A 27980-nucleotide genomic window follows, 5' to 3' on the forward strand; every position below is an offset into this window, starting at 1 on the left:
GCCCGCGGGGGCGGCGCGGCGGGCGCCCCCTGGCGGCGCGCCGGAGCGGAGCGGCCCTTCGCAGCCGCAGCCGCAGCCGGCGGAGGCGCTGCTGTCCCTCCTCCTCGTGTCCCCGGCGCTCGCCCGCTTGCTTGCTCGCTCCATTCTCCCTCCGCTTCAGATTAAAGGGGGGGAGGGAAAAGGAGCTCGGCCGCCATTTTCCCAGTGCCGCCGCCACCGCCGCCACCGCTCGCCCAGCCGGCGGGAGAACCGAGCACCGTAGCGAAGCCAACTCTTCTCGCCGCGGCGGCACGGGGGGGCGGTCAGAACGCGCTCCCCTGCCGAGAAGAGGCATCCAGGGGTGGCGGTCAGGGTGCGGGCTCCGGGCTGCAGGCGGCGGCGCTTGTTTGTGCGGGGCGGGGGGGCAGCTTCACCCTCTGCCCCCGCCCGTCTTCCCGGCCGGGCTGCGGTCCCCTGCCGTGCGCAGGTTCCGTCGGCGCGGAGGAAGGCCGGGGAAAAGGCCCGAAAGAGAAGAAAAAGCGGCTGCTCCCGGCCGCCGCCGCCTTCCCCTCCCCCTCCGCCTTGCCCCCCCCGCTCGGAAAGTCAGGGCGGCTCCGGGCGCCGGGGGGGAGGAGAGCGGCGGGCCCGGGCCGGAGCCGCCACCGCGCGCCTCCGCCCGCTGCCGCCAGCCCTCGGCGCTCAGGCCAGGGGGCTGTTTGCAAACTGCGCCCATTTTGTGGGGCTGAATCCGCCCGGGCTACGCTCTTCCATCACGTGGTAGGTGCTGCTGCTGCTGCTCCTCTTCTCCTCCTCCCGCTGCCCTTTCTCCTTCTCCTCGCTCTCCCTGTGGCTCCCATTTCTCCCTCTCTTTGTTAGTTGTAACTAGAAAGGCAGGGCAGGGGAGCAGAAATCCCCGGAACTTTAAATGGCCTCTCGGGCTTCCCTGCTGCGGGTCCGGGGCTGGGAGTCACCCCAAGGGCGGGGGTGTGCGGGGGCCCTTCCCCACCAGCTGCCGCCTAGTTCGCCAGGTTTTCCTTTGGCGTTCTATTTAAAAATGCGGCCTTAAAAACATGATTTATTCCTGTTAAAAAATCCCGAAACAAACTCTGGCTCTCGCCTTGAACTTCTCTTGACTGCTAAAGGCCTTTCTCTGCTCAAAACACACATCTTGCGCGCTTCACGGTTTGTATCACAACTCTGATTGTTTAGTGAGATGGTTATTTGTTTCATTTATTTATTATTTTTGTTGTCTGTAAATTGAGGTCACTTACGGTTTCAAATCTAGTCTCCCTTGGGCGATCTTTTTTTTTTTTTTTTTAACTAAAGAAGAAGAGGCATTTATTTGCTTTTAGATGAGTTGGAATCTTACTGCCTTTTGGGGGGGCCTGTTTTCCGGCTGGCGATCTTTTCTCAGCAAATAGTTTGATTGTTTTCCATACGATAAATAACCCTACCCTCATGTTTTATCTAAAAATCTTTTTGTTTTCCAATGTCAGGATCCCAGTGCGGTTTTTTAGAAAAACACGTTACTTAACTATTGGTTATTGATTGCCTTAGGGGAGAAGGGGTGACATGGCGCCACTTTAAATTGCTCTTTCCTCCTTCTCGAACCCCCCCCCTTTTATTCTGGAGGTCATTGGAGCATTTTTAGTGATTTCTTAATAAAACTGTACTTGAGAGGGTTAACAATACAACTAAAGGGGTTAGAGTTTGGTACCTCATGGATCGGGATATCCGAATCCCGCGGGCCCCAAAGTTCGGAGAAATCTCCCCAGTCCTCCAGCCTCGCCTCTCTCCCCTCCATTCACAATCGTGGTGTTGCCATCTCTTTTGTCACGTGGCTAGCGATCATTGTGTTTTTTTGTTTGTTTGTTTGGGGTGTATGTTTATATTTTTAAATTGTAGCCCAGAGGAACTTCCCTCCTCCCCGTTGGAGGGCTTAAAATGTTTTAGTTGTTTTAGTTTTCGAGTCGGGAAAATATTTTTAAATAAACGATACAATTACATAATCTTTGCCTTGCATAATCATGATATAGTTATAGATTGTTTAACTTCATCTCGTAACTTCTTTCAAGTATGGAAAATAGCACATTAGAATATACTGTATTTTCCATTTTTCAGAATGGCATGTAGTTTCTATTTTCCCTGCTTTTTTGGGTTATTTAAAGTACCACTGTTTACAAAGGCCTAAGTGGATGTGTGTGTCTACCCGCCCCCCCCCCATAGGATATGCTTGGTTCCTTTTCTAACGTACTAACTAGTTTAGAAATTTCTAATTGTCTTTAGGCATCGTCAGTTAAAACTATTTTTCTTTTTCTTTTCTCCTAACAACGGTGTATATTTTTGAGTAATAATTGTTTTCTACCTAACAGAGGTTTTAAAATGTATTTTTTTTTTTAAGTAAATATGAGATACAGTGATTCTTAAGTATGTGATCTCTTTCCTCTTACCCATGTATGTTTTTAACGGTTTGGGCCATTTTCTTTCCTAGCAGTTACATCATGTCATGTGATATGTGCAGTGTGATGAGTAGTTCTAAAAATAAGGCAAGGTAAAAATGGTCATCCCTCGGGAATTTTGAAAATGTATTATAAATGTGGGATAACTACCAGCATTGAATTTCCATTAGGCTTATCCACTAGGTTTAAGTATGAAATCCCTTTGCCCTTAACATGTTTGTTAGTGACCTCATAATTTCAGGTGGTTAACTTTTTATTTCTCATATGTGAACTATTTGGAGGGTAATATTTGGTGTTGTGATGACAAAGGTAGGTATTCTGTGTTATGACGGACATGGTCTTTGATGACTGCTTTGTTTAAGTATATAAGTGTTTATGATACGTGTCTGTAAATAATTAAAAGAGTGATTAAGTTTTGTTAGAACCTTTAATGAGGTAGGGTGGGTTTTTTGTCATTTTGTCCACCTGAATCTATTGAAATGAACGGTTCATTCATTGGTGGTTTTGTTTGGAAGTGTTCCTGCACCCTTGTGAAAGCCTCAGTCAGAACATTGGTAGCACGAAGTGAGATGTTAAATTTTTGTCTGATGTTCTTTCTTCCTGCCTACACATGTTATTTCTATGGTTAAACTTGCACAGCACTCTTTGATTTTTAGGAGACTTAACCTGTTTGAGGAGAAATCTGGAAGTTAGAAAATAAGAAGAAAATACTTTTTTTTTTCCTTTTTAAAACATTGCTAATACTTTTGCATTTCAATATTTGCACATCCTCTGTATTTTATTGGGATGACCACTTAGTAATTTTAATTTTGTATTTTAAAGTGAATAACAAATTTTAGATGTTTTGTGTGATATGACCTGATATGTAGTCTGTAAACATAGTTTCCTTGTGATTGGCAGTCCTTATTTGAGAAAGTATTTTAGTGTTCCATTGTTCTAGTTAGGTCCTTTTGTGACTAAAACTTAGTTACCTTATTATACTAGAAAAGCAATTTTAAAAAATCAAGCTAATCTATATTGGATTGTCTAAAGAATAGTTATAGAAAACCCTGAGTTTGAAGAGTAATGCTTATTCCTCTTGTATTTATTCAGCTTCCTTGGAAGGTTTGGTAGAGGTTATTTTTTCTTTTTGGTGAAAACCAAGACACAGGAATTAAATGTCCTCCATCCTGGAAAGAGGTATTTTTTTTAAAGCTAATTGATTTTTCCAAAGCACCCCCCACCCCCCACCCCGTTCCCTTGAGTTTGGGTGAGAGGGAATAGTGCAGACTAAGTATGTGGTCTTAGGTTGATTGTCCAGAGCAAATCTCACCATAGAGTGGTTTATTTCAAGTTTTAAAGCACCTTTTCTTTGTGCTCTTTCTCCTTTTTAAGTAAATGTCTACCCTGACTGGTAAGAATGTTCTAGGTCTCAAGAAATATATTTTACATTAGTACACCTTTACTTTCTCACTTTATGGAGTACAGAGCAGGTGTCTTAAATGGCCTCAAACACCTGGCCTGCCAGCTCTGTCAGTGTAGAGATTTGGACCATATCTTTTCCCTAAAATAAAACTTTATTTCTTGGAAATTTATATTAAGACTACTTTTTGAGTCTTCTGTTGTTTTGAAGATGCATATTTAAATTTGTTTCTATTCTAATAAGTTACATATTAGCCTCTGGGCACATTAAACGGTGTGCAAAAATATTCCTGGCAGAGACTAATAATTCTAAATAACAGACACGACTCCTTCATCGTTACTTTTCATTCCCTGAAATGTGAGCTCAAAACTCACCTGAACCAAAGTAAGGTTAGAAAAGGCACTATGAATTAGAAAAGATAAAAATCCTACTATACTGGAGATCACCGTCATTTGAAGGCCACCAGAAGAGTTAGTAGGTAAGTAATTTTCTTGGTAGTTACTTGAAGATTTGGGAAGAATTGTGGGTCAGAGGAAAAGACTGGTATGCCTAGTTAGGAGGGTAACTGTTTGTGCAGTTATCATTTGTTCCTGCATTATGCCATATGCCTGTCCTTTAGGATATTGTGTAAAATATATAGGAGAAACTAAGCCAAAGGTATGATTTACCAAAAAGCCTGGACTACAAAATGGGCTGCGATAGATATTTTCGTTGATTTTTAAAGTTTTTTCCTGTAAGAGAAAGGTAGGTAATGCTAAAATGCAGGTAACACTAAAACGCTGTGAGGAAATGGACTTCACTGAAGTAGAGAGCATGATTCATATTTATGAATGAAAAGCAAACTTGGTCAATCTGAAAGAAAAATGTAAGGATTGTATATGAGAGTTTTTAAACCTTTTTAGAGATCCTTCAGGGTAGAGCCCTTTTAAATTCTTGTTTCCCAATTGGGTAGCAGTGTCTGTCAAATAGCAGCTGCTTAATAAGTGTTACCCTCTGCAAACCTTGGTTTTCTAAGATTTTAAGTCAGCTCCATAGAATTTAACATTTGAATTCCCTGGCCTTCAGATGCTACCAGGGAAAACTGAGAATTGTTTAGCTATATCTTTTGTTATTAGAATGAGACTTTGCCTTCCTTTCTCTAGATCTGATTTTTTTAGAATTATAGTTTCTTCCAAGCTTGAGAGTTAGGAAATGTAAGGTGAAGGTAACTTCAGCACATTTTTATCTACATGTTATCAAAAACTCTGGTTCTTGTTACTTGAACCAGGAACCCAAAATGAGATCTCACTCTGAATTTTAAGCACAGTAGATTCTGCCCTTGTTTGGAAAAAGTTGCTTGAGTGACATCAGACTTAATGGGAGTCCCTCACCTTTTAATTCCTTTTTAAAAAGGAAGCAGCTTAGGTTCAGACCTGGTTAAATGCAGTTGGAGGGTAAGTGTTGGGGTATAAAAGAGATGAATTTTTGTTAGAATATTAAGCCAAAAATTGGGAAGAACTGATATCCAGGCTTCTTTTGCTATTTGGCCTTTGACTGCTCATTAGTACCTCCACTGAAGGGTGGGAAGGGATAGGGGCAAAAAGCTAATTAGTTTGCTAGCATAGAGGCTTTGTAGAAATCCTAGTCTGATAAGTTGAACAGTCAGGAAAGTTTGATTAAACTGTTCATATTTTACCTTGGAGAACTGAGGATGTTTGAAGACCTTAAGTATATTTATATAAAAAATTGGACTGCATGCCTCCTAGTTCTCTTTGATACTTCCCAAAGGAATGAAAGGAGGATGTTAATACGAACTTTTAATACTTCCCTGGCGTTGGAAAACAGTAATGTTTTTTTACCGTTAATTCAATATTCTCTTTAGGGATAAGGTAGATTTCAATGAGATCCCTGGAATTTGGCTAGGACCTCCAAAAATGACCCATTTGGTTTTGAATAGCTTGGACTCTTCAAGACGTCTTCAATTTTAGACTTGTTCAGAAGCACTTGTATCACTAGGGTTTGTGGAAAAGAGACCAGATGAAAATGAATTTTGTTTTTCTTTTTGTTTTAGGTGAGCTACAGACTGGTAGGAAATTTGAATTCCGTAATAGGATAAAAGTAGTATAAACACTGTTTATGGTTTGATATGTAGTCATCCTTCAAAACAGTTTTCTCTGTTTTTATATGTTTAAAGCACAAATGTGATCATACTTACATTGCTTGCTCTCCACGTCCCCCCCCCCACTTAGCTGTATATCACAGGAATTTCACAGCAGCATATACAGTTCTTTAAGTGGCTGCTTAATATTCTAGTGTATTTCCTTTTATTTTAAATTTAAGGCATTTCTTTTCTGTGTGTGTGTGTATTACAATTCTGAAGTAAAAGTTCTTGTGCATAAATCTTTGTGTACCTATGAGAATATTTGTAAGTTTCCAAGAAGTGTAATTGTTAGATAAAAGTTTGGGTAATTGCATTCAAATTTTTGGTTGATACTGTTTTCAGAAGGCTTGTTTAACAAAATTTAACAGTGTAAAATGCATAGTTTAAAAGTTTGCCAGTCTGGATACAGGTGATTGGCCTTGTAAATGACTGGAATATGATGTGGATTAAGTCTCTCTTGATTCAGATGCCTGCTGCTTGTTAGGTTGCTGTTTCTTCATGATCAGACATTGGTACTAACTTCCCAATGGATCTCTATCTGATGCATTCTGCATAGAATGCTCAGGTTAAAAATGTATATTCGTCCATTGTCTTCCAAGCACTGCCGTCATGCAGGGGATAGAGATAAACCATAATCCTTTTAAGAAGTTTAAGAAAGGAGGGGACAGACAAAATTGGGAGTTTATATTCCATTATGAGCTGTTGCCCAGGGTGTCATGGTAGTGCAGATAAGACCCTAAAGGGAGAACACCTAACTTAACCTGGAAGGAATGGGGACTAATTGAAAGAGCATGTAATCTTGGAGGTGAACCTTCAAGGAAAGATTAGCATGAGCAGAGGTGCAGGGGCATTAAAAAGCCTGGACCATAAATAAGATTAGTGTCAATAAAGTGCAGACAGGTTGGAGGTGAGACTGAATGTAAAAAAGAGGGGCAGATAAATGCTAATGTGGCAGAGTTTGGGTTCATTCTTAACCTAAAAGGATTTTAAACAGGAGCATGTCATGTTCGGATTTGTTACTTTCCTTCCTTTGTTCCTTCAATAATCGTTTTGATGGTGGAGGCTAGATTAGAGGCTTGCTAAGATAGGAATATGGAAGGACAGTTGGGAGATTATTATGCCTTGGTTATTGCAGTACATAATTAGGTTCTGAACTAAGGCAAGTGGCACGAAGGATGGAATGAATGTGTCTTATTCTGCCTGTTGAATTCTCCCTCTCAGCCTTCAAAATTCAGTCAGAATGTCATCTTTCTGGGAACCTTCCTTGACCCCTTCAGCAAAACCTGTGCTTTATCATCTATGCTACCTTAGCACCTAGTTTATATCTTCTAATTTTGGCAGTAATGAAACTGCTATAATTCTTAATGTCTCCAACTGTTATAATTCTTAATGTCTCCAACATTAGGCCATGGACTCCTGTAGTCTTTCTGTTTGTCTGGCACTAGTAGACATTTAAATGAGATATTTATGATAGAAGGTAGGTTAGTTATTGGGATTATGGTTTACTTATATAGGGAATGCTGAGGGGCAGGAACTGGTTTTGGGGGCAGGGAATAGGTTTTGGATGTGAGATGTTAAAGTAACTGTATGGGAGATGCTGGATCCTGCTCATTCTTGAGTTTTCAGCTCAGATGTTTCCTCTGGGAAGTCTTCCCTGACCTCACCCACTTCTTAGCCTGTGTGAGGGGCCACGGATATGGTCTTCATGGAGATCCTTGATCACATTAATAGGGTCTTGTCTCTACAGACCTTTGTTCATCCTTGAAGGCACTTAATATGGTGCTTTGAATGCTGTAGGCATTTTAATAAATATTTATTGGAGATACCCAGTAGGTAATTGGTGCTCCCTCATTGACTTCCCTCTGTAAAGACTAAAATTTAGAATTTGTTGTCTAGCAGTTAAGGCCCTTGCAGTTTAAACCTAGCCTTAAACTACCTAGTGTAATAATTTAAAACATGGGCTTTAGAGTCATAGATTTGAGTTGCAATCCTGGCTCTGCCATTTAGTAGTTTGTGTGATCTTGGACAAATTATTGAACTCTGAGTATCAAATTTTCCCATGTATAAAATGAGAATAATAGTACTTTATCTAATGATGTTGTGAAGATTAAATGAAAGCATATATTTAAAATACTTATTACAGTAGCAACCATAGAAAAAGGTCAACTAATGTTAATGAACAGTAGTCATAATAGCACCCTAACCTCCATCCTCCAGTCAGAGCTATGATTCCCTTAGTAATATCACACTTTTCAACAAAGAAGCCCTGTTGGCGTAGGAAAGTGTTAGGTGCACATCATTGCTTTGTTTTACAATAAAAATTTTGACCCCTTCCTCATTGTATTTCATGACAAATCTGCATTCGTCCTCACATAAAAGAAATAATTCGTAGTACTTCCTATAAATTGACATTCTAGAATTTGTAGCTTCCAGTACTAATTCACAAATCACATAGCTGCTTTTTTCTCATACTTTTATTTTGAGGAAAGCTGTACATGTATCACGTGAGTCATCTAAGTTGTTTTGTGGATCATCCCCGGAATAATATTTTTTATCATGACAGTTTCTTTGAATTTCCCCATCCTTCTCTGCTTAGCAAACTCTTACTTATACTTGACTTGAAGACTCCTCATGAAATCTTTTTTGATGACTGGAGCCAAATAGTAAATGCTTACTTAACTAAGCTCTAGATAGAGTTATTGAGCATGCAGAAGAAGGATGCTATTAAATAATTTCACATATCTTAGAAATAGAATTAATAAATTGACAATTAGGAAGCATTTAGATACTTTGGATTGAGAGTTAATGACTTTAAGTGCATCATACAGTTTAAGTGGGAAGAAAGAGATGTGAGTCTGAATAGTCTGGAGAAATTTTTGTGGAGATACTATGTATTGAAGGATTTGGGCCAGAAGAGTAGGAGAAGGACCTGCAAGGTAGAAGAAACAGCATAGGCAAAGGGGCAGAGTTGGGAAACAGTGTAGAAAGTTCCAAGTCCCATGCCACCTGATGACTATACCCTGATTTTATTTTAGGTTTCATCTTTGGGAATTTGGACTCATGAAAAAGGTACTAGGGGCTCTTCTAGAGTAGGAAGTGATATGATAAAAAGCTATAGGATGGACTGGAGGACTGAGGCACTAGTCAGGAGGCTATTATGATAACTGTGTCTGAGCTGTTGAAAGAGGAGATGAATCAGACCTCAGTGGCTTTATGAGAAGTAAGTGGAAAGAGTTCCTAAGTGAGATAAGTTATGACAGGTAGGTAGAAACACTCTTACCTTAGATTCTAGACATATTTTGTTTGTTTTACTTAATTGGCCCTCATGTAGACTTTAAGTAGTCCTTTGGCATTTCTGGATTTAAGCTTTGAAGGAGACTTTGACCATTGTACTGTGGTGACCACCTTAGTTGAGATTTCTGTTGCATCCTGTCTGGATTATTGCAGTAGCTTCTTCATTGTTCTTTGCCATCTTTGCCGTTTTACTTTCTTTCAATCTATCCTACCCCTCCTTAAAGTATTCCCCATTTGAAAAACCTTTATTGACTTTCTGCTGCCTTTAAATGGCTAAAATAGTTTGCCCATTATGATCTGGCTTCAAAATCTGTCTTTTCTTTTTCTTCACTGCTTCCTCTCTTAAAATATGCAGATATTCAAGCAAATTAATTTCTTTTAACCTCCAGAATGTGTCCTGTGTTTTCCCACAGCCTTGCCTTTTCTCATGTCATTTTCTCCCACTAGAATGCCATGTTTTATTCTCCTTAGTCTTTTACATGATAAAACTTTAGCTATTTTCAGGTCTCAGGTGAAATTCTGACCACTTCATGGATACTTCCATAAATATCCTTCCTCCTCCTGTTTCTTTCCTTTGTGTAGTGTAATGAGGAAATGATGGAGGAAGAATTTAGTAGAACCCACATTATGGCCAAAATTTTGTTCCCCATCTGATTTTTGCTTCTGTTTTTGCTGCAGATGTGGTTGTAGTAGTTCTTGGCTTATTGACTAGCCAGACAACCTAACCCTTGGGTTTCTGGAGCTTATTAACATTTTTGCAAGGTGTATGATGCCAGATTATCCTTGTATACCTGGGAATTTACAAAGAATAAAACAAGTTTTACATCTGTAGGTATGGCATTAGGTCTGCCTTTATAGTATTTGAAGCAGCCAGATAGGTTTTGCTCTCTGGAAACAAAATATATCTCTATCTCTAGGCAGTGGTTCCCAGGGGACATTTGACATGTCTCGAGGCATTTTGGATTGTCGTAATTGGGAGGAGGGTGCTGTTGGCATCTAGTAGGTAGAGGCTGCAGATGCAGCTGAACATCCTACAATGTACAGGGCAGCCCCCCCCCGCCCCCGCCCATGACAAAGAATTATTTGGTTCAAGATGTCAGTGGTTCTGAGATCAGAAACTCTGCCCTAGGGATGTGTTTTTGCTTCCCCAGTGCCACTGGTGTTAGGTGGAAGTTTGTCCTTGAACCTATATTGCTGTTTGCAATGATAGAATCTTAAGCACAGGAATGGCCTCTGGAGGTCACATATTTGAACTTTATCCCAACTTGTGTCCCTCAGAACAATTTTCTGCAAGCTATTAATAGGTGATATGGAAAAAATGTGCCTATTTGTTAAATAAGTTTGGTAAAGGCGTATATTTGAGTATTCGGTATGATGAACTGCATTGTGAATTGCTATCAGGGAAGTGTTTCTCCCAGTTGCTGTTGGACCTATTTAACATTTTCTAGCCCCACAAAAGCTTCTGTGGAACTGTGAAGGGAAACCATTACCTAGTCTGACCTTTTATTGCTATAGGACCTTTAGATAGTGCTTTCCTTTTGTCTCTGCAAACTTACTACAGAATCGTAATTTAAGTCAGTGGCAGCAGGTACAGTAGCTCTGTTATTTATTAGAGGAACTTAAAATTGGGGTATTTTAGGTTTGACTACCTTTTTCTGAATGGACAACATGGCCTTATAATTTGTCTTAATTAATAAATTGGAAACTATGATCCCAGCCCTAAACTGCCCAGGTAGTTTTGAGAATTAATAAATTAATTATAACTTTAATGCTATGGACTCTTGGGGGAAAGATGATTTATCATAAGCTGTTGTACTATTTTTGTAAAACTATTTCATGTTTGACAGTCTTTCTCTGCTTTAAATTGTTGAAGAATGAAAGTATATAACTTGGAGTTTGTAGAGGTCAAGTGGGAGGGAATCAGTGTTGTAATCAGCATTTTGCTCAGTATGTTGAATTTAGTAAAACTGAAGTTTTGCTTTGATTGGATTTTTTGACTGTAGAATTTGTCTTTTTGCTTCCTTTCCTTTTATTACACAAGTAATACATGTTTATGGTAGAGAAATTATGTAACCCAAAGGCAAAAAGAATGACAAAAGTATCTCATCACATATTTTTTAATACAAAAATGAAGTCATATTATATGTTTTGTTTTGTGACCCATTTTTATTTTCATTTAACAGTGAGGCAGGCACTTTTTCCTATATCCATAAATATAGCTCTTATTATTTTTGTTGTTGCATGCTATTCTGTTGTATGGATAGTTTCATAATTTAGTTGAATTGTTGGACATTTAGTTTTTTCTTTTTATTGAAAGCAACATCATGAAATAATAAAGTAAATCTAGATATGTAAGGGAAAGATAAAAAAGCAAGTTCTAAACTTGGGTGATGGTTTTTGGCAATTGTAGCTAATACTGACTGCTCATTGGGTGCCTTGTCCTTTTTTTTTCTTTTCTTTTGTGTATGTGCTTGAGTTCTCAAGTACATTGACATTTTAGAGAATTATTTGTTTTCCATCTTCCCTTTGACTTAAAAAATCTTATAGAAAGATATTCCTTCTACATTTGCTTTTTGTCTACAGATTATAAAATAGTACAAATAATAACGGGTGTTTGTGCAGTGAAAATAATAATGGATGTTTGTGCCAGCCACTAGGCTAAGTAATAGAAAGTGTTTTATTTGATCCTCACAGCAACCTTGTGAGGTATAGGATCTGTTATTTGCAGATGAGGAAATTGAGGGAACAGAATAAGTAATTTATGTGGGGTAGAGCCAGGATGTGTGCTAGGCCCGCTCACTGGAGCCAGTGCTCCCTTTACCCATGAATGCCTTTGGGATAATACTCAATCTCATCATAGCATTTCAAATCAGTGAAGGGAGAGAGATAGAAATTTCAGTCTTTTTATTCAAAGTATTTTATTGTTTCTTTGGTATAGAAAACTAAAGGTTTAGAAGTTAAGAATGAAAATTCCTTTGGAGAAGCTGTCACATTTTCTCCTCCTTCCCATCCTTATTTTACTTACTCAGATAATGATTGTTTTAGTAACTGCTTTTTTTTGGGGGGGGGGGATTTTCTCTTATATTTTATTTTTATTTTTGGGATAATGAAAATGTTCTAAAATTGATTGGGTGATGAATGCACAAGTATGTGATGATGCTGTGAGCCACTGATTGCATATTTTAGATAGATTGTATGGTAGTAACTGCTTTTTGCAATGCATCCTATAGGGATATTGAGACCAAGGAGAGAGAGTGGAAACAAAATAAATTTTTGCTTTTGAGAGGTATGTGATTATTGTCAAGTTTGCAGACATAATTTCTGTTAGTTCAGAGGGCTGTGGTCAGAGAAGTCTTCATGGAAGAGAAGGGATTTGAGCCAGCAAACTCTTAAGTTGTGCACTTCAAAGAATTGAAGAGTTCTAAAACAACTTTACATTGTTTACTACTTAAGTACCTTCTTTGGTATGATGTTAATTATGGCCCTCTTTTCATGTGTGCTGAGTGAGTCTGGGTTTTCTGAGTAAGTTTTGTATAAGCCGTGTAACATCTGTGCCGTTGCCTGAGTCCCCAGAGGGAGGTTGTTTCCTCCCATTGCTGAGCCTTACTGTAGTGCTCTCAGGCAGTACAACTCTTCTTGTTAAATTAGTCATCTGGCACTCATAATGTGCCTCCTTACATTGCTAATATCAGCTACGTTTTGATATATATATATATATATTCAAAAGATATGATAGTGAATTTTTGTGTTTGTGGGAGAAAATGCTTTGCTTATTATAAAATTGACTCAATATTTTGAACAGATAACTTATGGTAATTGATCTATAACAACTGTACTGCATTGGGAATATAAATATATAAATGGGTAAAGTGAGCATAGAACAGTTTGAGTTACACGGAATGCTGTAAGCCAGGAAGTCCATAAGGATAAAACTGTGAGCCCCAGAAGATCTAGTTATTCATAGGATGTTCATTAAACTATACCCTAGATCATAAGGAGCAATGGCGATCATATGGAGCAATGGGTAGATTTGACATGTATATATGTTTAAATGTTTTCTCAGTCATTTGCTTAAATATTTTGATATTAATAATTTGAATTGTCATAGTATTTAAAGAAGGTTAGTGTAGTCCTGTGGGGTCTACCATCCTATGTTGGTATTGATCTCATGATAAAGATGGCCACATTTGAGATTGCCCTCTTTTTGGGCCTGTGTGTGGGGGGAGAATTGCTTAGTCCAGTGATTCTGAAACTTTTTGGTTTCAGAACCACTTTTCATGCTTAAAAGTGGTTGAGAACCACAGAGACCTCTTGTGGGTTATCTATCAATAATTACTAGAAACTTTTGAGAAATTTTTAAAAATATTTATTACTAATTCATTAAATAACAAATCCATTATATACTATGAAAATTTTTTTATCAAAAACAAACCTGTTTAGTGAATGGCGTCGCTTTACTTTTTGCAAATCTTTATGGTATCTGGCTTAATAGAAAACAGTTGGATTCTTGTATCTGCTTCTGCATTCAAATATTGTGACATGTTGTTTTGGTTGAAGGATATAAAGAAAATCCAGACTCACATAATTGGAAAAGAGAGGCATCAGATAAGGGCAGATGCTCTTTACTCTACACTTAAACTTAACAAGTAGTAGTTTCATAAATGTGAAATATAAAACCATATCAGAGAACTTTTTATACTCATAATAAAATCCACTGATTGGTCTGTCTTGCACTTGGAATAGATCTTTTACCTATGGTGATTTTGTAACATTCATTGGCCGTTGGTTTACTGATTTATACAGATCTTCCAAATGTTGACATATTTCATTATGTGGTATCAAAATTCACATTCATTATCACCACTAATCTATTTAATTAGAAACAGGCTTTTTAAATATTGGGAGAATGTTCAAGGTCATGGTGATGTGGGTATAAGTTTTCCAAAAATTTAAATTTCACTTGTAAACTCAAATTTTATTATTGATAACAAATACTGTCAGTTGTTTTCCTTGTAGTGACAGGTTCATTTCGTTCATTTTTGAGAAAATGTCTGCTGAATACCCAAGTCTGGATAATCATAGGACAATTTCAAGAAGGATTTTTTGGATGGGGTTGGGGAGTTCCTTATTATTTCTTCTCTGGGTGTTTAGTTTGATACATGGTTGCTTTAAATCAACTAATTTCAAGGTCAGGACTACCAAATGCTGCAGAGAAGTTAAATAGAATGGGAACTGAAACACAACTGTTGGATTTGATAATGAGATTACTGTTGATCTTTGTCAGAGCAGTAGGGGTGAAAGCCAGATTATAGAAGAGAAAAGAGTACAGAGGCATCTACTTATGCTATTCTTTCAAGAAGTTTTAGGATAAAGAGAAACATGTTGGGCAATAATTTGAGAGGTAAGTTTTTAGGCTGAAAGGAAGGAGCCAGTAGAAAAAGATACTGGTGAGCTCTCTGATCTGAAAGAAAATTGATAAAGCGAATTGGTATTACAGATGTGGTACAGTTAAGCAAGCCGTATGATTGTATCTGTAGAGAAGTGAGAAGCTAATGCAAACTGAATTCCCTAGCCAGAAAAATGGTACAGACAAATGACATTTGGCATATAATTTTTTGGATGGGGATGGGGAGTTCCTTATTATTTCTTCTCTGGGTGTTTAGTTTGATACGTGGTTGCTTTAAATCAGCTAGTTTCAAGAAGTTTAAATGCAGATGATTTAACTTTAATAATCTATGATTTTCTCAGAAAGGAACTTCTTTTTTGGCAGCTTTCACTCTACGGTAACAAGTAACCAAAAAAAGGATGGGATTTACTCTTTTGTGCAAGAATTGTGTGTCGCCCTCTACCACCTCCCCACCTTAATCCCATTCTCTCCCCCATAAAGATATTTGGGTCTCCAGAATGACTTGAGTGTTTTCTTTCTGGAGGCAGAGTTTGAACTATCAGTTTCAAGTAGTGCCTGTATTTTAAAATGTGTGTTGTTTTCAAATGTGCTTGTATTTCTAACTTCCTTTTCTTTTTTCTCTTCTAGTCTCTTCTCTGGGGAGGCACTAAGGGGCCTTGGAGCTGGCCTCGGCTCCGGGAGAGGCTGGACTTCCTGTCTCTCTGTGCTGAATGGCTGCGATGGCGCCCGCTCTCACTGACGCAGCAGCTGAAGCACACCACATCCGGTTCAAACTGGCTCCCCCGTCCTCCACCTTGTCGCCTGGCAGTGCCGAAAGTAACGGCAACGCCAACATACTTATCGCTGCCAACGGAACCAAAAAAAAAGCCATTGCTGCAGAGGATCCCAGTCTAGATTTCAGAAACAATCCTACCAAGGAAGACTTGGGAAAGCTGCAACCACTGGTGGCATCTTATCTCTGCTCAGATGTAACATCTGTTCCATCAAAGGAGTCTTTGAAATTGCAAGGGGTCTTCAGCAAGCAGACAGTTCTTAAATCTCACCCCCTTTTAACTCAGTCCTATGAACTCCGAGCTGAGCTACTGGGGAGACAGCCAGTGTTGGAGTTTTCCTTAGAAAATTTTAGAACCATGAATACCGGTGGTCAGACAGCCCTGCCACAAGCACCTGTAAATGGATTGGCTAAGAAATTGACTAAAAGTTCAACACATTCTGATCATGACAATTCCTGTTCCCTCAATGGAGGAAAACGTACTTTCACTTCATCTGCTCTCCAGGGGGGTGAAGTGGGGGGATCTGAATCTGGGGACTTGAAGGGGGGTATGACCAATTGCACTCTTCCACATAGAAGCCTTGATGTAGAACATACAACCATATTTAGCAATAATAGCACTGCAAACAAATCTTCTATTAATTCCATGGAACAGCCGGCACTTCAAGGAAGCAGTAGGTTATCACCTGGCACAGACCCCAGCTCTAATTTGGGGGGTGTCAAGTTAGAGGGTAAAAAGTCTCCCCTGTCTTCCATTCTTTTCAGTGCTTTAGATTCTGACACAAGGATAACAGCCTTACTGCGGCGGCAGGCTGATATCGAGAGCCGTGCCCGTAGGTTACAGAAGCGCTTACAGGTTGTACAAGCTAAGCAGGTGGAGAGGCATATACAGCATCAGCTGGGTGGATTTTTAGAGAAGACTTTAAGCAAACTGCCAAACTTGGAATCCTTAAGGCCCCGGAGCCAGTTGATGCTGACTCGAAAGGCTGAAGCTGCCTTGAGGAAAGCTGCCAGTGAGACCACCACTTCCGAGGGACTTTGCAACTTCCTGAAAAGTGATTCAATTTCAGAAGAATTGGAGAGATTTACAGCTAGTGGCATAGCCAACTTGAGGTGCAATGAACAAGCATTCGATTCAGACATCACCGATAGTAGTTCGGGAGGGGAGTCTGATATTGAAGAGGAAGAACTGACCAGAGCTGATCCTGAGCAGCGCCATGTGCCCCTGTGAGTAGAACCCATGGCCTAACATCATTCTTGAGAGATGTTGGGACAAGGAAGAAAGATTTACTGAATCCCCGTTAAGGGACAGTATGGGATTCTTTGTGTATAGGTTCCTAGCTTCCATTTTTCTTTTTCCTCATTTTGGAAGTGGGTGTATACACCTGCTAGTGAAAAAAATGGAAGGGTATTTCTGGTGTAGTGTTACTTTCCTTTTGAAATCTTACTAAGGAAAAAAAAAACCTAAAGGCATCATATTTGTAAAACTGTATCAGTACCAGTCTCAGAGTGAATAATTAGAGTTCTCTTGAAAAAGTAATTAGGACATTTTTTAAGTTTTTATGGCCTGATGACTGTTCAGATTGTGTTGTTTGCTGAAGGGGGAGTGCATGTTTAGTTGATCTAGTTAACTTTGCTGGAATTTATAGTTGGTCTTAATTGGACTTTCAGCAGAGAACACACCCAGTCTTCAGTTTTAACACTTGAGATTTACTTACATTTTAGGGACAGTCAGAAAATGCTACAGATTATTTTATAGGTTGCCTCTAAGCACAATTTGCTTTCACAACTTAATTCTCTTCCTTAAAGAGTCAACCCTTATCAGATTGGGATTTTACTTTTTCTCAGCTAAATTAAACATGTTTACATATTTGGAATAAATTCTTAAACTGGTTTTTTCAAATCTGTTGGTTTGAGAACATTCTAGTTAAGCTCTTCATGAGTGGCACCTCGAATTGGCATAGTGGAGCAGAGGTGCTTTACTGTTGTTCTTCCCTCCTGATCCTGCATTTATCTACTGTGTTACATTTATGAGAGAGAAAAACATGAGAAGTAGGAAAAAAGGGGCAAGATAGTTGACTGGTAGATCATCTTTAATTTCCTTTTTGGGTAGGAATGTTGTGAAGGTTGAATTACTCTAAAGAAGGCTGAAATAGGTGGATGTATTGCAAGAATTGGTTTTTCCTTGCCTCTGCTTTAAAGGGGTGACTAAGATTTTCATTGGAGAGTTTAGTTGTGAGATAGCTATGCTTTTAAGCTGTAAATTTCCTGTTTTGTCGACATTGTTTATATAATCCACATGCACAACATTGTGTATCTGAATCTGAAACTGTTTTTGTTTCTGTTTTGAGGGAAAAAGTCTGAGTAATTTTTGCTACATTTCTTGCTTGTAGACCTACTTTTGTGACTATTTTCTAGTTCATTTTGCTGGAGGTTCCACTTGTATTTCAGATCTAAGTTTTGCTCCTGCTCTAACGGAGTTAGTTTCCTTTGTATAGATTAGTAGCTTAAATCAACTTGCTAATATTTGTGGCTTTATCCACATTGATTTTACTGCACAAACCACTACTTTTGCAAAATCTTGGTTGGATTAAATATTTTGTGCTGAAAAGTAATTTCATATAACATACTGTGGTTGAAGCATTTCAGATTGCATATACTTGTTTTGTGTATTTGAGAAAAATTATCTAGATCTATAAGCTTCTCTTCAGGAAACACTGCATATAAAACATCTTTGAGTTTTGATGATGGTCTGAGTTTTCTAATTCAGTGAAATCAAAATGTTGAAGAGAATTTTACTCATTTCGTAGGATAATCTAGTGTCTTTAAAAGACTTATTAGTCTGTTCACTAAGTTCTGGGCATTCTTCTCACGTAGTAGTTTGTTGATAAGAAGATGTGAAGTATGACAGCCAAGGGATCTTTAGGAAACTTTAGGATCAGTTGAATCCTCTTTTAAGAAAATCATCTACATAATGCTTTAGAAATTCAAATTTCCATGCATCAGTTCATATTGAAGTAAGGAAAATTGGGGTGCTAAAAGTTCTGTCAAGTACATGTATTTTTTTTGCACAGTGTGATTGAATTTAAATTAAGATAATCAGTAATGCATAAATACTTTAAAGTTTTTTTTTTTTTTTTGAGCAAGGTCACCATAATGACTTTTAAGGTTGGTATTTAGTCAGCTGTTTGTTGACCTGAGTATTTTAAAGGTTTTCAGCAGTTGGTCAGTCTGAGTGTGGAGGTATTACTTTAATTAAAAAAGAAAAAGAAAAGGCAGATTTGGATTCTTGAGAAGTCTTTTCCTTGTGATCTGGTGTTGCATCCAAAATCTCATAATCACACTGATAATTGTTAAGTTCTAGAATGAGAAGTGAGTTAACTCTTAGGAGATTGACCTAGTTGTTGAATTTCCAAGGTTTTTTCCCCCTTGCAGTAGCCTGTTTAATATTTCACTCCTTAGTTGAAGTATCTGCCAGAAATACAGTGGGCAAGATTTAGTTTAGGTATTCACCATGAAAATAATTAGAGGAGACTGTTGAAATGAGTTTTTTTAAATGATGTTGCTTAAAATATTAAGTGGATGGTTCTGTGAAAACTGTATAAGCCCTTCACCAGTAATTCAGTTGTTTTTTTTTTTCTTACCTCCAGACTGTACGAAAAACAATGCCCCATCATAAGTCCTAGGTACCTGCTGTCAGTAGCAGAATAATTGTTTTGTATATGTTGTTGAATTTATGGGAAATTATATGTTTGTCGTTGTACTATGTTTTACAGTTAGTAAACTGTATTGCTTACTGAAACATACTAGAGTTCTTTTTTATTGAACTCTTTATTTTCTTGGTTAACTGATTGTATGTTTAGTTTAAAACTGTTAAACCTTTTTGTTTTAAGCTGTTGTTGGAAAAGTCTTCCTAAATGGTTTCAGACGTTTCCCTGTCTTGGTATAGTGGACATAAAACTACTACTTTTTTAAAATTCTGCACTTTCTTGGGTTTGTTATGATGTCCTATGTCATTGAAAAGTCACTGTGGAAGAATAGAAATTTAAACACTATCTCCTTGACTGTGGGGCTGTCAAGGAAGTTGCATGTTTCAATAATTACCTTAATGTTTAATTCTTAATTGTAGAATTAGAAATAAAAGCTTTTAATGATCTCACATGTATGTAATATAATATTGAGTGCTTTCTCTTTTTCTTCACTTTGAATTTTCTTCATATTCCTCCCACTTTTCCTTGTTTTTTTGCTATGAATTCTTGGTCTTGCTAAATTTGGTTTTTCATTTTTTGTGCTTATAAACTTCTATAGTAAGTACTTACTGTTAAGAAAATTTTTATAGATAGTCTCTTAAATATGCTGTTAGATTAAGTCGTATTAGCAGCATATTGGATACCTGGACCATGTTTTGTAGACCTCTCCCTCAGAATTTTTTTTTTTCCTGAACTCGCTGTTCTTTGTTGTTTTGCTGTAGGTCTCTGTTGAGGGTCAGTATAAGAAATAATCCCATAAAATGTTTCATTTTGACTTCTGAGATTTTGTTAAGGATATTGTTCTTTGTATTAAATAATGACTTCTTCATAAGGACCTCATGGAGAAAGATGTGCAACCAAGAATAATTGTACTTTTTTCTAAGCTTTTGGTTTGTTTTTATTACCGGAATGCTGTGATTTGTGTTGTTTGCTAGGTTCTATTTTTCCCTTGGCTTTTAGAAGGTTAGAGTCAAGCTTGTAGGTCTTTTTGTTTTACCCTTTTACAACCCTCATTCCTGACTTCATTTTGCTCCTCATGTTTGTTTTACTTTTGCGCTTTTATTTCCAGTTTAATTTATGCTAACCTATGTTAATAGCATATTTGTTTGCCTCCTGAAGTCCATTCCAGATGAGGGTTGGGTATAAATAAATTATAGATGCTCAGTAAGGTGAACTTAAAGCATTCATTTAAATTTGGATTGCATTGACTTCACTTTTCCTGGGGAATTATACCCTCTTAGAGTTGTTAATGAAGATTTCAATCTATAATGAATTATTAGTACGTTTGTAAGTTTTTGCTTTTTAGGTAGTGTGGAATGCTTTATATTGTAACTTCTACTTGAATTTATTAAGCATATACAGGTGCTGTTGCCAAAGGTGGCAATCAAATTGACTTGTCCTATTTTCCTACTCCCTTCTCTTTTTACAGAATGATGGAGTGAGAGAACATTAGCCAGGAGACCCAAGTTTAACCCTTCTCTGCTACTAATTAGTCAAATGGACTAAACATGTAACCACTTTTCTGAAAAATGAGGAAATTGAAGTAGATGGTCTTTGGGGTGCAAACTACTTTAAAATGTTACTATGATCTATTTATCTTTAAATAACAATGACGGGGCTTTGCTTTGTGCAACACCTTTTTTTTTTTTTTTTTTTGCGTTTGGGGAAACTGGGGCAAAAGACCTATAGGTCAGGGTTGTAACTTGAACAAAACCAGTTTATTGACTTTTAACTTAGAGCTCTGTTTGTTTTTTTTTTTAATGCCTTAGTTTATTTTTTTCATAGTCCATTAAAGTGATTATTATATTTCTTGATCTGTAGAAAATGTGGGATTAATTACATTGTGTTCTAATAGAAGCTGCTTATGAGCTGAGTAAACTTTCACTTGCTGACCACTTTTGATTTCATACTCCTTGCTTTTCTACTGGCCTCCATATTATATCCAGTGGCAGAAATCAGAACTTCTGTATTTTCTTGCTAGTCTCTCCCATTTTTTTTTCCTGAGAAGACATGGAGATAGTGGAAATTTAGTGCTTTATGTGAGGTTCTGAAGGAAGGAAATTAGGTGGCAGGAATTTGGGGATTACCCCTTTGCTGTAGGTTAGTTGCTACAAATGTTTTCTCTTGCCTTGTGATTGTTATTTTCATTTTCTAAAGTTGAGTGAAAAGTATTCATTTCTGATAGTGTTGAGAAGAGGTGATACAGGGCTTATTGAAGGAGCAAATGTATAAGACGTTAGATGCCATAGGTGAATAAACTGAGTCTCTGCCCTTAAGGAGTTTATAGTTTTGAAGAGGAGTGGAAGACATGGTAAGAGAAAGACAAGTAATTAGAACGGTGCTTGCCATGTAGTAATATAAATATTGGAAGATACAGTTGAAATAGGAAGAGTTCACAACTGGTTGGTGGAATTGGAAAGAAAAGGTATTAGAAATGGGCCTTGAAGAGTGAGTATGATTTGATAAACAGTTTTCTTTTGGTTGTGGCCTATTGAGGTAGAGGCAGAAGGCAGAGCCTTGTATAGAGAGGACAGAGGCTGAAAGGCATGGGGCTTTGAGGAAATGGGAATCTTTTGGAGACCTAATAGTTTAGGTAAGAAGTGAATAAACATAAGTGTAAAAAGGAAGAGATAATTCCAGAGATGATACAGGGGTGGAATTAATGAGACTTAACAGTGAATTGTGAGGCAGTGAAGGAGAGATCATCATAGATTGACATGTCAAGCCTGAGTGACAAGAATAGATAGTGACCAGTAGCATTTCAGTACCCAGTTTGCAAAATAACTCTTGTAGCTCATGAGAGTGCAGGTTCTTTATTAGGATCTTAAAAAATAAAGGTTTGTATATTCCTTATACATTCCAGCAAGTGTTTAAAATTCATTCTCAGGGACTGGGCTTCCAAGTAATTCACTGTAAACAAAGAGAAGGAGTTTATCTGTACAGAGAGGCTCAAAGCCTTACATTGAGAGGCTCTGAAATTTATTAATTTCTTCACCAAATCTTTATTGAATGTCTACTATGTGCTTGAGAGCTAAAGGCTTGAAATATGGTCGTTACTTAGATACAATCCCTGCCCTCTTCGGGAATATAGATTAGAAAGAAAATAATGACTTAAGCAGATAATCACATACATCATATATTTGTAATGGTTGTGAGTGTCACAGAGACAAAATTCGGAGTGCTTTTAGGGTGTCTATCAGGAATACCTTTGGGAAATGTCCTTAGAAGTGGCCTAGAAGCTGAAACCTGAAGAATGGGAAGGAGTTGGGCAGTGACTACATTACAGACTGAGGAAACAGTATAAGCCAAATCCCTGGGGGCTGGAAGGTGCTTGATGCTTTCAAGGAACAGAGCAAAGTATAGAGTACTTAAGAGGAGAGGGGTGAGAAATGAAGCAAGAGAGGTTGGTAGAGGCCATGTAGATGACCTTGTGGGTCTTTTTTTTTTTTTTTCTTATTAAGATTTATTCACATACCACACAGTCATCCAAAGTACACAATCCATTGAATCCATTGATCACACTACCATCACATAGCCCACCATGCCAATCAGTCCTTTTCTTACGTCTTCCCTGTACCAGAAAAAGTGAAAGCAAGAATTAAAAAAACGAGCAAGAACAGAACACCCAAATCGTCCCCCACCCCCCATTCTTCCTTTAGCCCCCCCCTTCCACTCATCCATCCACACACCTGCCAAAGGGGAGTGCGATCCACATGTCCACCCCCCCCCAACTGCATCGTCACCCCTCATAAGCCACACTGCTATACAGGCATCTTGTAGGTCTTCCTAAGGTGTAAATTTTTATTGTGATGGCATTGACAGTTTTACAAATGTTTGGATTTTTAAAAAGACCCCTTTTACTGTGTGGGTAATAGGTGGATGTAGATGTAAGGAGATCAGTTAGACTGTTGCAGAAGGCCAGGTAAAGGAGAATGGTGGACTTAGCTGTTGGCAGGAGAGAGTGAGAGAATTGGATATTGAGGTAGGTTGACCAGGACTTGTGATTGATGGGGAGAGGGAAGAGGTGTCAGTGGTGATTCTCAGATTTTTGGGAGGAGTAACTATAGATTGGATGGATATGCTAAGAGGAAGAGAGGACCCAGATGAGGGAGGGGGTTGGGGTGGACATTCAATAATTTTGATTTAAACATTTTCATCAGAGATTCCGGTTTCTTTGCGAAACATTCTTTAGCATGACGAATTGTTTACTGGAAAAGGAAAGACTTGGTGTCACATTCCATTACAAATAAATAGTACTTGGTAGAAATTGATGCCTTAGATCATGTTCTTTTATGTCTACCAGTTTCTTGTCTTTCTCCTATTTCTCATTGTGTACTTGGGAAAATTATGCTCATATATTCAATGTAAAGAGAGTATTGAGTTTTCAGAAATTTGAACCAAGAAGCTCTACATAAAGATAAAGAGAAAACCTTGTTAATTTTGATTCCCATTAATTAAGGCTTTGTGGCAACTTTAACCTGATTGATTTTATATTTGTATAATATAAAGTATTTTTGCACCAAAGCAGTAAACAAAATTGTTTTGAAATCAGTTTAAATCTGCAGAAAGTATTTGGGAAGTCTGTTCTTCAAACAATATACTGAACAGTTGCTGTTAAATTGTGAATGTTGTGAGTTGCCCTGGCAACCTGTTCAGTAGCATAGGAGGAACTGTATAGACTGTATTCAAAACTCAAGTAAAGAGATCTTGTAGCGAAAACTGTATTTGGGTGGGGGGTGGGGGTGGATTGAGAAATGGCCACCAGAGAGAGAGGTTATGTTCCATTATAAGTTCTTTTACTTTTGCCTAACAGAGTAAAGGGCATCACCCAGGGGATTGAATGATGTTTATATTTGTGGTGACTGTTTTCTTGCTTTCCGTTTAATCCCTGTTTTCCTGTTTGTTTTGGTACTTGAGAAATGCATCCTGGAAAGATAAAAATTGAGGGAGGGAGACTTGAGGACCTTTGAGACTAAATTAGTCTGAAACCTGGGAGACCACACATAGCCCCAGGAGGATTTTGACTGAACTGATTTGGGTGAGCTAGGAAACAACATTCTTAACCAGCTTTGCCTGATCAGACAACAGAGTTGAGACATTTTGATAGGGAAATAATAATAGCCCGTATTTGTTGAATATTTTGAGCCGAGGCAGTGTTATAGGAACTAATCCTCTCAACAATACAGTGAGGTAGATATTATCCTAATTTTACAGATTCATATTGAGGAATGGAAAGTTTAAGTAACCTGCTTAATGTCACACAGTTAATAAGAAACGGATATTAATCTAGGTAGGCTGTTTACCAAGAGCAGGTGTGTAAACACTATCTATATTAGTGGCAACAGTGAAAAATCGTCTTTTAGACATTGTTGATGAAAAGAATCCTGCTAAACATCATATAAAATAAAGCATTTGATGTTATGTTCCAGAGACCTTATATTTATAGTAATATAATTTTGTAATACGTATTTTGAGGAAAGGTATAATAGTCTGTATCTTAACCAGATATACCTTTAAGTCTGCAGTACGTTAATACTGATTTCATTTGTGGACTAGAAGCTGGATGGGTTTGGCTGGGTCGTTTGCTAGGGCAGACATAGCATCTAAGGAAATGGCTGGGGTGATTAAAGTAAAGGAAGGAAACAAGGGAAGTAATATTTATAAATCCACCTTCTGTATGTTAGGTGGTTTACGTTTGGTATTTAATCTTTAAAACATATAATGAAGGTGATATTCCCATTTTACAATTGAGATCTGAGGCTATAGATATGTTAAATAACTTGCTTGAGATCATGGTGACAATAGAAGCTAGTTGTTTTTCACTACTCTTTCTGCTTTTTCTCCTGGAACTGACTGAGAGGGGAAGCAAAAAGATTCTGTTTTGAGAAATGCAGTAACTTGAAAGCTCAGTGTTGCCTGTTTGTAGTAGCAGCTCCTATAGACAGTTCTCTGAAGGCATAGTACACTGATGGTCATGGCATTGACCATGAGGGATTATGAGAAGGTTACATAGTTTCTCTCTACTATATTAATAATCCAGAGAAATGACCCATTTCATAATTTTTCCCCATCAAATGGTTAAATAAAATTTTGACATTCTAAAGGGATGATTTATATTTTAATATGTGGAAAAATCCTCGTTTCCTTAGTTGCTGGAAAAAAATCTTTTAAGATATCAATGTATTTTATGTTCCTTTCTCCTTTACTTTCCCTTGTGCTTACATCTAATACATGAATTATAAGCATATACTTAGTATTTATTAAACTGTTTTCCTCAAGGAAACCTATTCTGGTAAATTTGGTTACTGTAAAAACTTGAAAAGACTGAAGTAGCAATTGAAAAATATCTTCATTGGCTTTCACCCACTTAATCTGAATTGGTGTCATTTCAGTGTCTGAGGTTAGGGGGTTTATGATTAACATTTGATATCTTATTTTTATTGATTCGGTAATCAGAAAACCTGAAGGATGAACTGGAGATGATTATTTTTGATAGCATTTGTAGGATTAGTACTAGAGAGAGAGTGCAAATAGTAGAAATAATTTTTGACTACTTTTGCAAATTGTTTTATCTTTGAATCTTCCTAGGCTTAAATGCCTCATTTTTTTTTTGTTTGTTTATTGTTTATTTTCTGCTTACAACACAAATATATGCTCCTTGAATAAAATTTGGAAAACATATAAAAGTTTCAATGAGAAAAAGTAAAAATTACATATAACCCAACTTTTTAAAGTAACCAAATTTCTTATTATATTTCACTGATTTTTTTAAAATCTTCATTTTATTGAGATATATTCACATACCACGCAGTCATACAAAACAAATCGTACTTTCGATTGTTTACAGTACCATTACATAGTTGTACATTCATCACCTAAATCAATCCCTGACACCTTCATTAGCACACACACAAAAATAACAAGAATAATAATTAGAGTGAAAAAGAACAATTGAAGGAAAAAAGAACACTGGATACCTTTGTCTGTTTGTTTCCTTCCCCTATTTTTCTACTCATCCATCCATAAACTAGACAAAGTGGAGTGTGGTCCTTATGGCTTTCCCAATCCCATTGTCACCCCTCATAAGCTACATTTTTATACAACTGTCTTCGAGATTCATGGGTTCTGGGTTGTAGTTTGATAGTTTCAGGTATCCACCACCAGCTACCCCAATTCTTTGGAACCTAAAAAGGGTTGTCTAAAGTGTGCGTAAGAGTGCCCACCAGAGTGACCTCTCGGCTCCTTTTGGAATCTCTCTGCCACTGAAGCTTATTTCATTTCCTTTCACATAATGCCTCGTTTTTAAAATCTGGATTTTACTTGTTGAAAAATGTTGCTTGTTTTGTAATCATGGGATTAGGCTGGGATGGGAAAGGCTATTATCACTGTCAGGTGTAATGTTTCGTTTCACTATGGTATGCTGATTGGCCAGGTGACTATCCATGTGGCCCTCATTTTTACAAGGAGTCCGTAGATTGGTTCCCGTCAAGTGGCAGCACTGTAGCAGTCCACCCACTTGTTTCTCTCCCGAGGCAACCGGGTGCCTGTGCATGCACCTGAACCTGCAGCAACCTTTTTTTTTCTTTTTCTTTTTTTTTTTTCTGTGTTCCAACACAAAAATCTGAAAGTAAGGTTATGCTGTTCTGAACAGGCCCTGAGGGAGGGATGTAGTGAGGTAGTGATGGCAAAGGCCTCTATGAGGTAGCTTAATAAAGCTGTTTCGGGAGTGTTATGCTTTGAAAATAAATCTCCCTAATGAAAACCAAAGATCTACCTCTTCACTCCCCCAAAAAAGGGCAATAATTTTTTTTTTCTTTTACTCCTGTTTCTTTCCCAGAAACAATTAGCAACTGTTACAGATTATAAAATTCATTTATGTAGAGCAATAGGGTACCTGTTGTCTTTTGACACTGTCATACATAAAAAGCACAGTTTCAGTTATTACTTTTTAGATGTATAAAGTTAATAATGTTGAATCCTTGATTGTTGTTCCATAGAATTTTATTTTCAAGATAAAAAGATCTGGGTTTTTTGAAAAAATTTTCTTTAGCTCTTGAGAGTTTTCAGCTGAGTTGCTGTTTCTCTAGCTTTCCAACTGGGTGAAAATGTTAGTCTTTTTAAACTGGCTCTCCCTCAGCAGATTTTTCCAGCAAGTATTCTTTGGGCACACCCTGTGCATAGTGAATTTTGCAAGATCTTTATTCACAAGGCTGGAAGACAGGCTCCTCTTCTCTTTGTAAGATGAAAACAGGGTGAAGTTTGCTTAACACTCATTTTGGTCTTACCCAGCTATATTTGAAATTGATATGTTATGCAAGTACAGTCAGACATTCACAGCAATAACTGACTTGGAAGTGTCAGTGGAAAGGCTCATTGAGTATTTGCAGAAAGCTTGCTGAATACGATGATTATCTTCCCAGTTGAGAATTCTCTTAATTTGTTGAGTTAACTTGATAGTAAGTAGGTCTCTGACCCAAAAGTTGAGAGATATGAGTGACGTTGAAATTTAAGTGTACATTCAAGATGACATGATACACACATATATACTCACTCTTGGTTTTATATTGTTAGGTGGGGGAGGTTATTATTTCTTCAAATGTCCAAAGCAGTGTTAGATGATGTAAGCTTACATTATTTATTTTAAATATCCAGTGTGATGCTGTTATTAGATGAGTTCAATGTCCTTAATTTCATCCATGAATGACAACTTGTTATGCTTGGGCTGGCTTGTGAAAAGAGCTTAGGGAACACTTAAGAGTCTAGTGTTTCCTATCAGAC

At 37.8% G+C, this 27980-nt stretch overlaps 1 protein-coding gene across 4 annotated transcripts in view; it reads left to right on the plus strand.

Moving 5' to 3' along the window:
* KANSL1 (KAT8 regulatory NSL complex subunit 1) overlaps positions 1-27980 on the plus strand; it is a 243673-nt gene that overhangs the window by 53147 nt on the left and 162546 nt on the right. For 3 of the 4 annotated variants that reach the window (XM_037810005.1, XM_037810007.1, XM_037810008.1), the window contains exons 1-2: positions 617-756; positions 15309-16680. In XM_037810005.1, the coding sequence (XP_037665933.1) occupies positions 15392-16680 (1289 nt within the window). In that variant the 5' untranslated portion in view covers positions 617-756; positions 15309-15391. Of the gene's footprint in view, positions 1-616; positions 757-15308; positions 16681-27980 lie in introns of those variants that run through there. The other variant, XM_037810006.1, reaches the window with a different exon arrangement.

Source organism: Choloepus didactylus, chromosome 18, assembly GCF_015220235.1.
Source record: "Choloepus didactylus isolate mChoDid1 chromosome 18, mChoDid1.pri, whole genome shotgun sequence".
In the NCBI taxonomy this organism is placed as follows: domain Eukaryota; kingdom Metazoa; phylum Chordata; class Mammalia; order Pilosa; family Megalonychidae; genus Choloepus; species Choloepus didactylus.